The 14,191-nt window shown below is 40.5% G+C and overlaps 1 protein-coding gene across 1 annotated transcript in view; it reads left to right on the plus strand.

Annotated features, from left to right (window-relative positions):
* Positions 1–110: 110 nt before the first annotated feature.
* Positions 111–14,191, plus strand: part of DGKH (diacylglycerol kinase eta) — a 227,285-nt gene continuing 213,204 nt past the window's right edge. Inside the window, exons 1-2 of the mRNA XM_044670616.1 lie at positions 111–433; positions 9,376–9,588. Of these exons, the coding sequence (XP_044526551.1) occupies positions 374–433; positions 9,376–9,588 (273 nt within the window). The 5' untranslated portion in view covers positions 111–373. The remainder of the gene's footprint in view (positions 434–9,375; positions 9,589–14,191) is intronic.

Genomic DNA, 14,191 nt, shown 5'->3' on the forward strand with positions numbered 1-14,191 from the left:
GGAAGAGCCTCGGGGAGGAGGAAGAAGAGAAGGATAGAAGGAAGAGCACGGGAAGGGGGTGGGTGGGTGGGGGGTGGGATCCCGGGGCCAGAGAGAGCAGCTCAGCGGAAGAAAAGCGAATAGCTAGTAAAGCGGGTCACTTGTCCCGGACCGTAGCCAGTGGAGACGGCGGGTGGAGGCAGCAGCAGCGGCAGCAACAGAAGCAACAGCTGCAGGAGGAGGAAGAGCTGGGAAAGAAGCGACGTCCAGAGCAGTGGCCAGAGCAGCCACAATCCCCGCGGGTCAGCTCATTTCGCCTAGCCGGGACGCAAGCATTGGCTGTCCCCAGGCAAGGTAGCGATCCCTGCCGGCGGACTGGAGCCGGCTGGATGTGATGGAGCCACGGCACGTGCATTCCCCTTACAGCGCCCGCAGCCCGGTATGGGAAGAACTGGTGGGTACGATGTGCAATGAGTAGGCAAGGCCCCCTACCCCCGACCCCTAGCCACCCTCCACCCTCCCCTTCAAACCCCTACTTCCCACTCCCGCCGTCAAGCTCGTGCCTCATCTTACCTTGATTCTTTCTTCTCCTCCCTCTCTGGTCTGGGCAGAGGGCTTCATTCAGGAAATGGCCGAAGCTAAGGTCCCTGTTCCCCCTTCCCCCCAATATCAGCGCTTCACTCTTCGTTTCTCCGGGCCAGTTAGTGTGAGGTCTTCTTTCCCTCTCCCTGTTGTCCGTGGTCCCTTTGTCCAAGGCTTAGTTTAAGGTTATGTCCTAGCTGGGTGGGCAGGAAATTGCAGTTGTGTGTGTGTGTTTTTTTTTTCCTTCCCCCTTCTCTTGAGTGATCTATGTCATGGATTGTGCTAAACTGCTTGTCTATTGTAAAATTTCATTTTGGAAAGGGAGGGAAGGGCGATAGGAACTTAGGTTATGTGGGACATTTATTTGGCTGCGAGAGTGAACCGGTTTTCTGATCTGAAACTGCTCTTTATCAATCTGAAGCTCTCGGGCTTCCTGAAAGCAACTCACTACCTTGGCGGTTCAGCTGGACGAGTAATTGGAATCGGTGTCAAGTCTTCTTCCTTATCATCTTCCTCTAACAAACGCTGGGCTCTCATAGGGTTAAAGGGTTTCTCAGGAGATGAAGCGGGAAGGGAGCTGTAGCTTACTTAGTCTAGGATTTGGCTGTACATGAAACACGGATGTTGGATAATTTTAGTGTCCCAGAGTAGTTGGTAATGTGTGTGTGTCCTTAAGGGGGAGGAGACGGAGAAAGGGAGAAAGGGGGAGGGGTGGGCTTTTCATTTCATTTAGCCAACTCTGTGTCTTGCCTCCTCTCTGTGTCAGATAGCAAGAACCACCTCTGAACGATTTTCAGGAATTCAGTCATAGAACGATTATCTCCAAAGTTCTTTATTCTCCAGTATCAGCTGAAATTGCCCTCATATTTGGCTTTCTTCCCTCCCTTCACATTCCCCTATACCCCCCCCCCCCCAGTTTAATTTGGTTAAAAAGCTTTTGGACAAGATTGGAAGACTATAAAAATTCTATAAACCTCAGTTTCCTTATCTGTAAAATAGAGATTAGAGCACTTGTACATTTCATTGCACAGAACTGTCATGAGGATCAGATAGAATAATCTAAGTAAGATATCACTATTACTGCTAACATCTTCACCTGATACAGTCTTCCTTGGGAGGCCTGGTGGTAGAGGTGAAGCAACATTATAGCGTAAGGGTTCCTTTTAACACCCAGGTACCAGTGTTCTCTCCTCTATTTCTCTTCTTTTCAGTGTCATTTGCTTCCCACTCTTTTGCCCAGTATAATTTTTCCTGCCTTCTGCTAGCCATCTTTTCAGAAGAATTCTTCCACACCCATCCATCTGTAATTTCAGCTCTCCATGCTTATTTTGAAAGTAACATGCCCCTATTTGCTCATTTTACTTTAAATATGGCTATTTAAAGAGATTAAATTATAATTGAGATTAAAGTATCAGAATCCAGTGTGTAAATTAGAGAATATAAAAGACACTGCTAAGCCTAGGGTAATTTACTGTTAAGATTTAGGCAGCTAGGTGGCGTTTGAGTGGATGGTGTTAGGCCTGGAGTCAGAGGTGAGTTGAAACACCACCTCAGATGCCTATTAGCTTGCTGACCTGGGCAAGTCATGTAAACTCTGTCTCAGTTTCCTTCTTAAAATGAGGATAATAATTGCACTGATATCCCAGGGTTGTTGAGAGGATCAAATGACATAGTATATGTGCAGCAAGTATTTTGTAATGTGCTGTTACGAGTTCTGGTAGGGGTCACTTTTGAATCCTGTGTGTTTTTGTTAAGTAAATCATAAAAGGGGATTTTGTGTGGTTCTGATTCTGTTTTTAACTAGGCAACTGATGTCAATATCAGTACTTAGCAAAATAAAGAGAAACTACTTTGTTTCCTTTGCTCAGAGTAGTTATTAAATGTGATAGGGACTAAAATCTTCATCTAATTACCATATAATATACTCCATTCACTAATGATCCTATGATTCGTGTTTTTTACAGTGTTTACTAGGGCCTTTCTATGAAATGTGTGGAGGCAAGGTGCAAGTTTATATACTGAGTGTTCCAGTTTAAATAATTAGGTTTCCTCCAAAAGACACTGCTTTATCAATCCAAATACAGTGTTTCCTTTTAAAATATGCTAACAATCCATTTCCTTGATTGTTTAAAAATATACAAATGCCACCCTTTAAACAGTTTATAGATACATGGCCTAAATGATAGTCACTGTTCTGAGGTCTATTAGTCTTGTGTTATACCTATGTGCCAAGGACCCATTTAACTAATACTATGTTACTATAAGATTTGCTAGTTCAGTTATTCGAAAAGGAAGTATGACTGAATAGTCACTTACATTATTAAAAGTGGGGCAGATATAAGGGAGGGAAGGAAAGGGAAGCAAAAATGTCTTTTGAGGATATTCAATTTGGTGTCAAATCTTTTAAAGATTGGAAGTGATGGAGGAAAAAAATCATCAGATTATTCTGAATATATTTTAACTCTGAACCACTTATGCCTTCCCTTTAAATCGTATAGTTTGAGAGAACATAAGTTGCTAAGTACATTTGAATATAGGTAATTTTAGCATTTTCCTATTAAATTCACTTATATTTAAAATGTGTAGGAAAGAATTTTCAAGACTGTTCATATCTTTTTTTTACATTTTAGGGATGCTTTTGTTGTCCTGCCTAGTATCTATCACAGTGTACAATGAATGTCACATAGTTCAAATATATCAGTTAATCATTCATCAGGCATCTATTAAGGACCAACTATATGCTAAACATTCTCTTTAGTTGGGATTGGGGTGGGGGAGAAAGAATGGAAATAGTTCCTGCCCTCAAGATGCTTGCCTTTTAATGAGAAAGATATTATATAAAAGATACTTATAGAGTAGATGGAAGACAATCTTTGAACAGAAGACTCTAGGAGATGTAGGACAGATGCTGAAATTCCTGATGAAGTTGGAGTTTTAGCTATCTTGAAGGACACAGTAAACTTGCTTAATACTGTGATACAGCCAGGCATAAAGCAAACAAGGAAGTCTATACTCTTTTGACATTTTACTTATTTATTTAATTAGTAAAGCATTTAATTGAATGGAAATGGGGGGGAGGAATAGCTAAAAGATGGTTGAGTTGGAATTAATTATGCCTTATAAAACAGACCTAAGCAAAATCCACTGGAAATAATGTTCTGAAAATCTTAATGCAGTTTTAAACATTGTTACTTTACTTACTGAGTCAGTTTTTCAAAGATATGGGGATGTATTTAGCTACCATTTCCATCTTTAATGTCTAAAGGGGAATGTTGTTAGAAATCTAGTCAATAATTATAAAAATATTTTGGGATGAGTGTTTTAATTACCAAAGGTTTAATATCACATTTTATTATTGTTTTGCCTCTCAAATAATCTAATCCTTATAGGTTCTATGAAACCATTGAGAAGTGAGAATATGGAAGCAGTGAGCAAAACTTTTCAAAGGAAAACCAACCTTAAAATAACCTCTGGATTCTTATTTCAGCACTAGGGTGTTTAGCTATCCAGTTTATGGAAACTCAAGAAACACACTGGGTGTGTTGAGAGCCTAATTGATGCTAATCCTAAATAATCTCTAAAAAATGATTTTCAAGTCAAGTATAAATGACAAAGAATCCTATATTCTCCTAATTGGAATTTAAGTTGATTAATCAATTTGGAAAATACTAAATTCTAAGAACAAGATAAAAGTACCTACATTTGGAATTCTTACCAAAGTTGTAATAATACCACTTTACCTTTTGTGGTGTTTTCAAGTTTCTGTAAGATGTTAACTGTTGAACAGGTGCTCTCTTCCCAGTGACCCTAGAAAGTAGATGGTTTCAATGAGTGCAATGTCTTAAGGGTCTGCAGTTGTAGGAGTATTTGGCTTTTTTAAAAATAGGAATTATAGACACTAGACAGCCTTGTATTTTAGATGCTTGCATATCTCAGTCTCAAAAAAGTATAATTCCTCAAATTTCTTATCTTGGGAAATCATAGACAATGCATAAGATCATAGATTCTGAGCTAGGAAGTACTAGAGTAGTCATTCAGTTTGATCCCATCATTCTGTAGGATAGGAAACTAAAGCCAGGAGAGAGGTTCCCAAAGTAATCAGTGTCCAAGTCTGTGCTCAAAATTGTGTTCCCTGACTCCAAGTTCCTTATTCCTTCCCTTGGTCATCATTCTGGCAACTGGAAATGAAACCATTTAGATTTATGTACTGATTCATGATTACGATCTGGCTTATAATCAACTGAGAAGCATTTATTAAATATCTACTGTGTGCCGGGCACTATGCTAGGTATTGGGAATACAGTTCATTAACAAGCTTGTATTAAGAAATTGCTGTGTGGAGGGAACTAGGTGCTTCCGGTGCTTCAGTGTATTGAGAGCCAGGCTGAGAGATGGGAGGTCCCAGGTTCAAATTCGACCTCAGACACTCTTAGTTGTGTAACCCTGAGCAAGTCACTTAACCCCCATTGCCTAGTCATTACCACTCTTCTGCCTTGGAACAAATACACAGAATTGATTCTAAGAGAGAAGCTAAGGGTTAAAAAAAGAAAGAAATAAAGAAATTACTGTGTGTGCCAGAAAAACAAAAGTGAAATAGTCCTAACCTTGAGGAGCTTACATTCTGATTGAAGGAGACAATATATGCAAAATATATTCAGGATAAATTTAGGTAGAAGGCACTGCCATAGGAGCAGGGAATCAGGAAAAGATTTCAAAGTAGCACTTTATAACATTTATTTTTGTACTTCATACTATTATAAAAATAGACATCTCTTTGATTTAGTAAGACATAAGCATAATAATTCTTTCTTGATAAGTGTCCTTATTAGCTTAGTGGTAGATTTGCATGATGGTAGAATTCCCCAGAGCTTAGCATAGTGCCTGGCATATTGAAGAGCCTACTAAATGTTTGTTGACTAAGTAGTTGAACTCTTCTGGGTGCCAGACATATGTTGTAAGTTTGTTTGCTTGTTAATAGGCTAAATCTCCAAATTTCTAACTTCAAAGTAACAATATTTTTAAAATCTGCAAAATATTCCAAAAAATAACTCAAATAGATAGCTGAAAGTTCTGAAGGCTTTTAAAAGTAAAGAAAATATGTAAATTTAATGTAAAACATATTGGATTTACAACTTGTTTCCTCTTAATACTGAAATACTTACATACATACAACCATTAGTACAGTTCAATTGCTGATAACATTTTGGGAAAAAGATATATAATCTATAGGAAAAGAATATTAAACATACATTAAAGTATCTGTCCTGGAAGTTTCCAGTTTACAAGCATGTGACCCAGCAAGTAACTAGAGTTAGCTCTGAGCATTCACTCTCTAGTTGTAGCTTTTTCCTCCCCGGCCCCCCCAAATACTGAAATTCTATGTAAATATTGACAATTATTATTGTTAGGAATAAAGAGTAAGTTTTTGCTTAGGCTTTCTGGGGAAGCAATGATATGTAGACTTTTTCTTTAGCATCTTTTCTTTCTTTGTTATGATAAAGGACTACTGAAAATATAGTATCACAAGGGAAAGTGGAGAATAAAAAATCCATAATTATTTGAGAAGGGTTAGCTGGAAGAAGTTACTACATTTAGACTTAAAAACTGTTTATAAATAAAGACAGTTGTAAATCTTGTGGTAAGATTAGGTCTCAATGGGGTAATGCATGCACTTCCTTTGATGTACTAATTGCTCAACTATTGCACATAAAACTGTTGAAAATTATCTTTAAACATCCAATTTTTATGGTAAATGGGAGGGAATTCATTTAATCCTTTTATTTTCTTACCTAATCCCATTGGGTCCAAAGAAATGTGCCTGAAATTTGCAGGGAAGGCCAAACTAGTGATTCCTCTTAAGGCTTGCATTGCAGTGTATTTGTGACAGGCTACTCTGAAGTGTGATTGAAAGTACAACTCAATATGACAATGAGCATATTACCTAAATTTAATTAAAATTTTGTTTTGCCTGATCTCTATTAGAACCACTAGGTGAAAATACATATGTTAGGAGACAGAACTTGAAATTTGCCTCTTACCATGCTACAAACATGCTATCTTTGGAAAGCAGTAATTAATACAGAAATAGTCAAATAAAGATGAGTTTTAGCTTGGAGAAGTAAAACATATTTGCAAAAATTCTAGATTCATACTTTCTACTTTGGCATTAGTATATATGTTAAAAACATTACAGTATTTTCCACAATTTGCAGATTTCATGTCTTACTTTGGTAAGTATAGCACTATCCAATCTTTAAAAATTGTTGTACTTAGTTGTTTTAATTCCTATTAAGCTTCTCAGAAATCAAGCAACCTTTTTTTTTTTTTACCAAAAACAGATTATTGTTCTAAAAATATATACAAAATATATTCCTTTACTATTCATATTAAAGAGGAGGTATTAATATTCATAAGAGCATAGATCTAAAGTTGGAAAGGACCTTAGAGGTTTTCTAGTGTGAGCACCTTATTTTGCAAATGAGGAAACTGAGGCTGAGTGCCTCATTCAAGGTAACACCAGTAGTAAGTAGCAGAGATCAGATTCAAATGGAGCACTTGGAGACTATAAATTCATCACTTTCCCCACTGTAAGGCATTTCCAAATTGCCAGGATACATCATAACAGCTAGGTATGGATAAATTCCAATAGTAATTTTATTTTAAAAGGGTGGTTTTTTTCCCCCTCTATCATATGAGAATTGGCATAGTATTGTGGGAAGCACATTGGATTGGCCTCAAAAACTCTTTATTTGAATCCTGATTCTTCTACTCACCACTTTTTAGTGGCACTAGAGAAAGGCCTGTTTCTTTATCCAGACTATGAGACTAGATGGCCTATAAGGGTTGATTCTAGTTCCAAATGCTCATACATTTATTCGCCTTCTGAGGTGTAACACTTTAGAGTAAGTCTCTTGTTTTATTTACCAAAGAAAGCAAAGCCTTGAAAGATGTGTAAAATTAGTACTTTGCCAAAGAGCTTTTAGGATGTTACAAAATTTGCCATCAGAAATATTTTACATTTAGATGGATTTGTATACAATCTGTTGCTGTAGTTGTATTGGTTTTACATCTTTTTTTGGGGGGTGGGGTAGGGATGGAGAACCTTAACAATTCACTGCCAGTTAAATCAACTGAGTCAATCAACTGTTGAAACTATGATGGGCAATGTTGACTTTAAAGTCAATTGAAAAAACATCTCCCCTCCCCCACCCCAACCCCCAAAGCGAGCACAGATGGTTAGTCATGCTCCGAGGTGGGGACTAGAGTGGTTGAAAGATATCCCTATAGTCTAGCAGGAAGTATTTGACTTACTTAAAAAACATAGTGAACACTACCGTCTGGATTTCAGCTCTTGGAATGAGAAAAAAAAATTGTGACTTGGGAGAATCCTGGAGAGTATTCCCCCCTCTGTATTTTCCATCTCTTTGACAGCGGGGTGTGTATTTTCATACGGGGCTTATTTCTGAAAAGAGCTTGCAGTCACCACCTGAGGCTCCACTTCCCCTAGGTGCCAGATGTGTGGCAAAGGGTAGTTATAGACTACAGGTCACATTTCTTCTAGTTCTAGCCAGGGGGTAGGGAGTGGCTGTTCCAGTACTTCTGATATTGTTATCCTTGGGCGCTAGTCTTAATAGCTATCCGGGGTGGATTCTTTTGTAGGCACAGTCCAGGTTAAGGCTGCTGTCACAGTGACGCCTTATGTTCTGCTGCTGTCCTAGGCTGTGCTTTTGTCTGCTTCTATACACTCTCCGCACCCTTTCCAGTTTCCTGTTAGCTAAACTGATCGCTGTCTTTCAGAACGAATAATCCTGTGCCGAGTCCAAGCCTCCCGGAAAATGCTCTGCTCTAAACACAGGCGGGGAACAGCCTAGCCCTTCCCTTCCCTTCTGAGTGCTCTCTCTGGGGGCGGGGGTGGGGGTGGTGGTCAAGAAAGACATCTCACCGAAGAGAGCCACTTGTTGGGGCCAAGAGGGAGAGGCAGTGGGAGCACAAAGAGAAAAAGGTAGGAACCGAGAGGCGTGTAAGAAGCGCAAGAGAGAGGAATCCCTGGGTTCCTGGTCTCTGGTCGGGTTCCCTGGGTGGGAAAGAAGGTTCCTTAGAGAGATGGGTTCAGTTAGCTCGCCAGGGTAGCCTACCATGGGACAAGAGCAAGTCACAGAGGGGAAGCTGGTGTGGGGCCGCGGTTAAAGCAGGAAGGGAGAAATCACTCCCGGGAAAGGGAGGGGAACAACAGAATGTTTCTCCCGGGCTGCCGGGAACCGAAGGGAGGGAAAACACCGCTGCCACAGCGGCTGGGAACCTGGGATACTCCTCAGCCCCGGCCGCTAGGGTTTGCTCCCGAGGTTGTCTTTCTCCTTCCCTCTCGCCCACAGCCCGGCGTCCGCCTTGAAGCCCTAGTCTATTGGGAAGAAGGAGGAAGGAGGGAGAATTCCCGCCACCTCTGTCCCTCCCTTCCCGTCAAGCTGTCCCAAGCCTTAAAGGTGGCCCTTTGCAGTGTCATTAACACACATTCCTCCATCCTGGGCCAGGACCGGGGGAGCCCAGGGGAGATTTGGGGGTCCAGGCACATCTGCCGTCTCTGGGTCGGGCTCCAACGCAGGAGGCGGCGGGGATTCATCTGGTAGGGATTGGGCCCAAATCACTTGGGGAGCGGGAATGATCGAAGGGGGTCAGAGGCTTTGTAGTGTTCTGTCTCCCCTCCTGAGGCAGTGGCGGGGGTAGGTGGGGTGCTGAACATGGCGGCGGTGGCTGGGCTGCCCCTGGGGCTCCTCTGACCAGCCGCCGCCCCCACCGGGCGGTGTTGTATCCCCACAGGAGTCAGAGAGGATGGCCGGGGCCGGAGTCCAGCACCACCCCCCGGGCACTGCCGGAGCCTCCACGGCCGCCTCCACCGCAGCCACGGCAGCCTCAGCTACAGCCGCCGCCGCTGCGGGCCCAGTCGAGGAGTCGTCTGACAGCGAGGCGGAGCACGAGGGGCCACAGAAACTGATACGAAAAGTGTCCACGTCGGGGCAGATCCGGAGCAAGGTGAGGGTGCGTGTTTGCACGTCCTTTGAGCGCGTGCTTGTGAGCGAGGGCGCGGGGGCGGGGGCAGGGGCAGGGGCGGGAGTAGGGGGTGCAGAAAAGAGCGATCGAAGGCTACGCTGGACTGGGCCCCCGCGCATCTGAGCTGTGGACCCGGCCTTCGGAGTCTAGAGCATCAGCCTGGGAGAGCGCAGAGGCAGCAGAGAGTGGGAGGAGGAGGGCACTTGAACATTTGGAGGACTCGGAACTGGGAGAAAAAAAAAAAAGAGGAGGAGACGGGGGAAAGGCCAGGGGAGGGGCGTGTGCGTAGAGAGCGGGCGAGCTCTGGGGGGCGGGGTTGGCAGCCTTGGAAAAGACCGAGGTAAAGGGGCGTGGGAAAAAAAAGTTAGCGCTAGGAGGCACGTTCCCACTTTGGACTGAAACCGCTTGCATTTTTCCACGTGTGCGAGACCAGCAGTCTAACGTCAAGCTAGTTGTTGAAGCTGTGGCTTTATGTGCAGGAAGGGGAGCAGAGCGGAGGATAGCCGCAGCAAAGTCAATCCCCCTTTTCCTACCCAGACCAGGCTTCACCCCCTCCTCTCCAGCTGGGATGGGGAAGATTCTCTCTCTGGCCCCTTTTGATCGCTGTTGCCTCTTGGGATCGAGCCACAGCAGGGACTGGCCAGTGGTAAAGGCTCTTAGCAGTTAAAACGGAAACCTGCGGTAAAAGCAGCTGGCCTCGCTTTTTGTCTCATGGATTTCAGAGTATTGAAACGAGGGGAGCATCTGTCCCACTAAACCCTGGACTAAACAGCCATTTCTTTATGCTGTATGGGGAGTAGGTGTGTCGGATGCGGTGTTTGCTCATTCGAGGTCGTCATTCACAGATGTAAGGGGATTGTTTGTTTTGAAGATGCCTCAAACATTTATTTGAAAGTTGGCTCAGTTTCAGGGTTTGTTAATAAAGGGCAAAGCCAATATGGTGTGTGCATGTGTTATGTATGTATCGAGTTTGGTCAGAAGGTATTATTTAAAATAGTCTAATTTCTCTTGTACATTGCCAAAGTCAATCTTCGTGGGGATTGTTGTGTAGACTGGGACTTAAAGTGGGCAGACTTGTGCCAGAAAATAGTGTGTGCATTATGTGAATATGGAATTCTTGTTAGCATCCTTATATTTTTCTCTAAAATTAATATAAATGAATCACCATAAAAGTTAAATGTGATATTGCATTTGTTAAGCAATCAAAAACATTTTACATTGGTTTGTTCCCACCGATTTGTCAGTATTACTATATCTTGTGATAATTTATGAATTGTTTGATATTTGGCACTTTGAGAGTCAGCCTGCCTTAGTGGGTCTAAAGATGACCTTGAAATCAGGAAAACTTTGGTTCACATCCTGCATCTGACATACTAGTTGTGTGACATTAGGCCAGCAACTTAAACTCTTTGTTCCAGTAAATTCTCCAAAATTATATTCTAGACCTTCTAGGTAGAAGTTTATACATTGAATTTCCTTTACTAGATCACAAGTCTCACTTTCAGTTTTTTATAGTTTCATTTATTTATTTATTTATTTTTTAAACCCTTGTACTTCGGTGTATTGTCTCATAGGTGGAAGATTGGTAAGGTTGGGCAATGGGGGTCAAGTGACTTGCCCAGGGTCACACAGCTGGGAAGTGGCTGAGGCCAGGTTTGAACCTAGGACCTCCTGTCTCTAGGCCTGACTCTCACTCCACTGAGCTACCCAGCTGCCCCAGTTTTATTTGTTTTTAAAGGCTTAGTGGTAAGATTTTAAACTTCAGGGATAAATTAGGAAGAAATGTTTCATAGCAAAAATGAAATATTCTGCTAAAAATGAAAATTTTCAAATTATTTGGTTAAGCAAACTATGAGATTCCTTAAAAATTGATAATTTATATATCTAATACATATATTTTAATAATATCTTAATTAGTGATAGTTATTTTGGATTATATAATTTAAGGTAAAATTCTAAATGTACTATTGGAGAAAACAAGTTGACATGAAGTGTTATAGAGTTTATGTAAAGGCATATAGTAACTATACATGCACATGTACCTGCACATGTGCATGTGTATAACATACAACGCATGTTGTCATGGATAGTATTGTTCTTGGAGTCAGGAGATCTGAGTTCAGATCCAGCTTGGACATGTCACTTGTTTAATTGGAAGGTTATTTCTTCAAAATATCTAACATGGAAATAATAATGGTTATAATCCAGGTTGCTTATGAGGAAAATACTTTGGAAATCATTAAGCATTATATAAAAGAGTCATTATCATACTTTTGATTAGCTAAATGTGTGCATGTGTGCATATGAGTAAAAATATATAGTCCCCCCAATTCCCAAAGATTAACCTACAGCTTGAAAGAAAACTTAGAGCAATACTAACACCTCCATCTTTAACTTCAGTAAAATGTTACATGTCTGTTTAACAAGTGCCTTGTGAGATATGGAGATTCTATGAACTATATAAACACATGTTTCTTGCATCTAGTATGTACTTAAATATTACATCAAGTTTGAGACTAGATAGTTAATATTGATTTTAGATGTAATTAGGATATTAATTGGGCATTTGTACAAGAGGAAAGAATAGTTACAGCATTCATGAATTATCCTGTTTACACTACAAAGAAACCATTTTTAGCAAATATATTTTGACTAGATTTGTGTTTTTAATGTTCCTTAAAAGTGAGCTACTTTTAGATTTCACAAATAGTACTGGTTTTGTAATTAATTCTAAATTAACTGAGCTCTCTCAACATTTTCATATTTTAACACCTGTGTTCCAAGTATAAAGATCAGAAGTGCAAAAGATCCTTTGGAAAAAGATTCGAGTTTGAATCTTACCATAATCACCAATGGTGTGACCCTAAGTGACACTTAATCTCTTTCAGCCTCAGTTTCCTTATCTGTAAGATGGTGGTAATGAAAGTTTCCACTTTACTGGCTTGTTGTAAGGATCCATTAGAGACACCATATAAAGCACTTTGCAACCTTAAAACTTTTTAGAGATGTTGGCTATTATGCTGACCAATCATGGCTGCCTCTTGTAATCTGGAGGAGCTATCCTGGGTCTGCTAGCTTTAGGACGGGAACATATCCCAAATCCCACAGTTTCCACAAAGCTTTATATCCTCCTGTTATAATGGAACCCAAAGGATATAAGAGCCAATAACCCTCAGTTCTCTGATCAGTTTATTTAAAAACAAAACAAAACACTTGCCTCACACTGGGAAGGTTGTCAAAAGATTCATATTTTGACATTGACACTAATCCTTGATGTGAACTGAAGAGGAATTTATCATTCAACTAGTTCAAACTTGAACTTGTTTTTTACTTGATCTTGTTACACAATATCTCTGCTATCCTCTTCCTAATTCCAGTTTCTTTTACCAATGAACAGGTGCAAAGCAACAAATCAGTCTGAAATTGGTGATGCACCAGTACATTGTATGTTTGAAGATTAGTTTGGTTTTCTGTTTGGTGAGGTATAAATAGACATTTTCCTCATGAATAAAATAATTCAAAATAATTTATTTCAAAAATTTCCAGACTTTAGTGTTAATTTTTTTCTCTTAAGTAAAAAGTATTGTTTTTACTTTCTTTTAGATCATGAATTTGCAAAGCGTCATTGATGCCTAGTTTAGATAGCTGGAGAGCAAAGTATGGAAGCCTGTGACTTCCAACTATTAACTTTTTTGAAGTATAAGCAAAGGAATATATGTGTGTGTGTAATTTTTTTAATGTGCTAATTATTCTCTGATATTGACAATAATACCAACTTTATGTAGCCCCTTAAAGTTTACCACTTGGTTTCCTTTTTATAAAGGCAACCATTTGAGAAAGGTAGTATAAAAATTATCTCCAGTTTACAGATGAGCAAACTGAGGTTTTGGTTATGTTCCTGCCCCAAGACTTGGTTCTAGATCTTTCGTTAGCCAATATGGTGTAATTTGTATGGCAGTGAAGACAATGAATTTTGCACTGGGCACGACTGCTATCTTTTTTTTGTAAAAGCCTTGGGAGAAGATCTTGTATGCTTTTAAAGTTAACAGTGGATTATATAATCCTCAATTATATTTTATCTTTTCTTCATCTTGCCTGCCTCTTACATGTTCATTCTTTCCCTCTCCCTCCTTCCTCCCTTCCTCTCCTTTTTCCTCTCCCCTCCTTCCCCCACTCAGTCTCTTCTCTACAATGCCCTAGTCATAGGACAATAGGACCATAGATATAGAGTTGGAAGAAATCCGAAGGATCACAAGAGTATGACCCTCTAATTTTACAAGTGAACCGACTTAGGCCCAGGCAGGTTAAATTATTTACTTGCCCAAGTCATTCAGTGTAATCTCTTCATTTTACAAATGAGCAAATTGAGACCCAAACAGGAGAAGTCATTTACTTGCCTAAGTCACATAGTTAGTCAGTGTCAGAATTCAGATTCCTATGACTAAATTCAGCTTTCTTTCTACTCAACTCAGACCTCCCTTCTCCTTTACATACTCTCCCCTCCTTTTTCCCTCTCTTCCTTCCATTCCCCTCTATGATTTTGGATTGTAAACTGATGATTATGGTACAGTTTATATCCCAGCCC

The sequence above is a fragment of the Gracilinanus agilis genome, chromosome 3, assembly GCF_016433145.1.
Source record: "Gracilinanus agilis isolate LMUSP501 chromosome 3, AgileGrace, whole genome shotgun sequence".
Lineage (NCBI taxonomy): Eukaryota > Metazoa > Chordata > Mammalia > Didelphimorphia > Didelphidae > Gracilinanus > Gracilinanus agilis.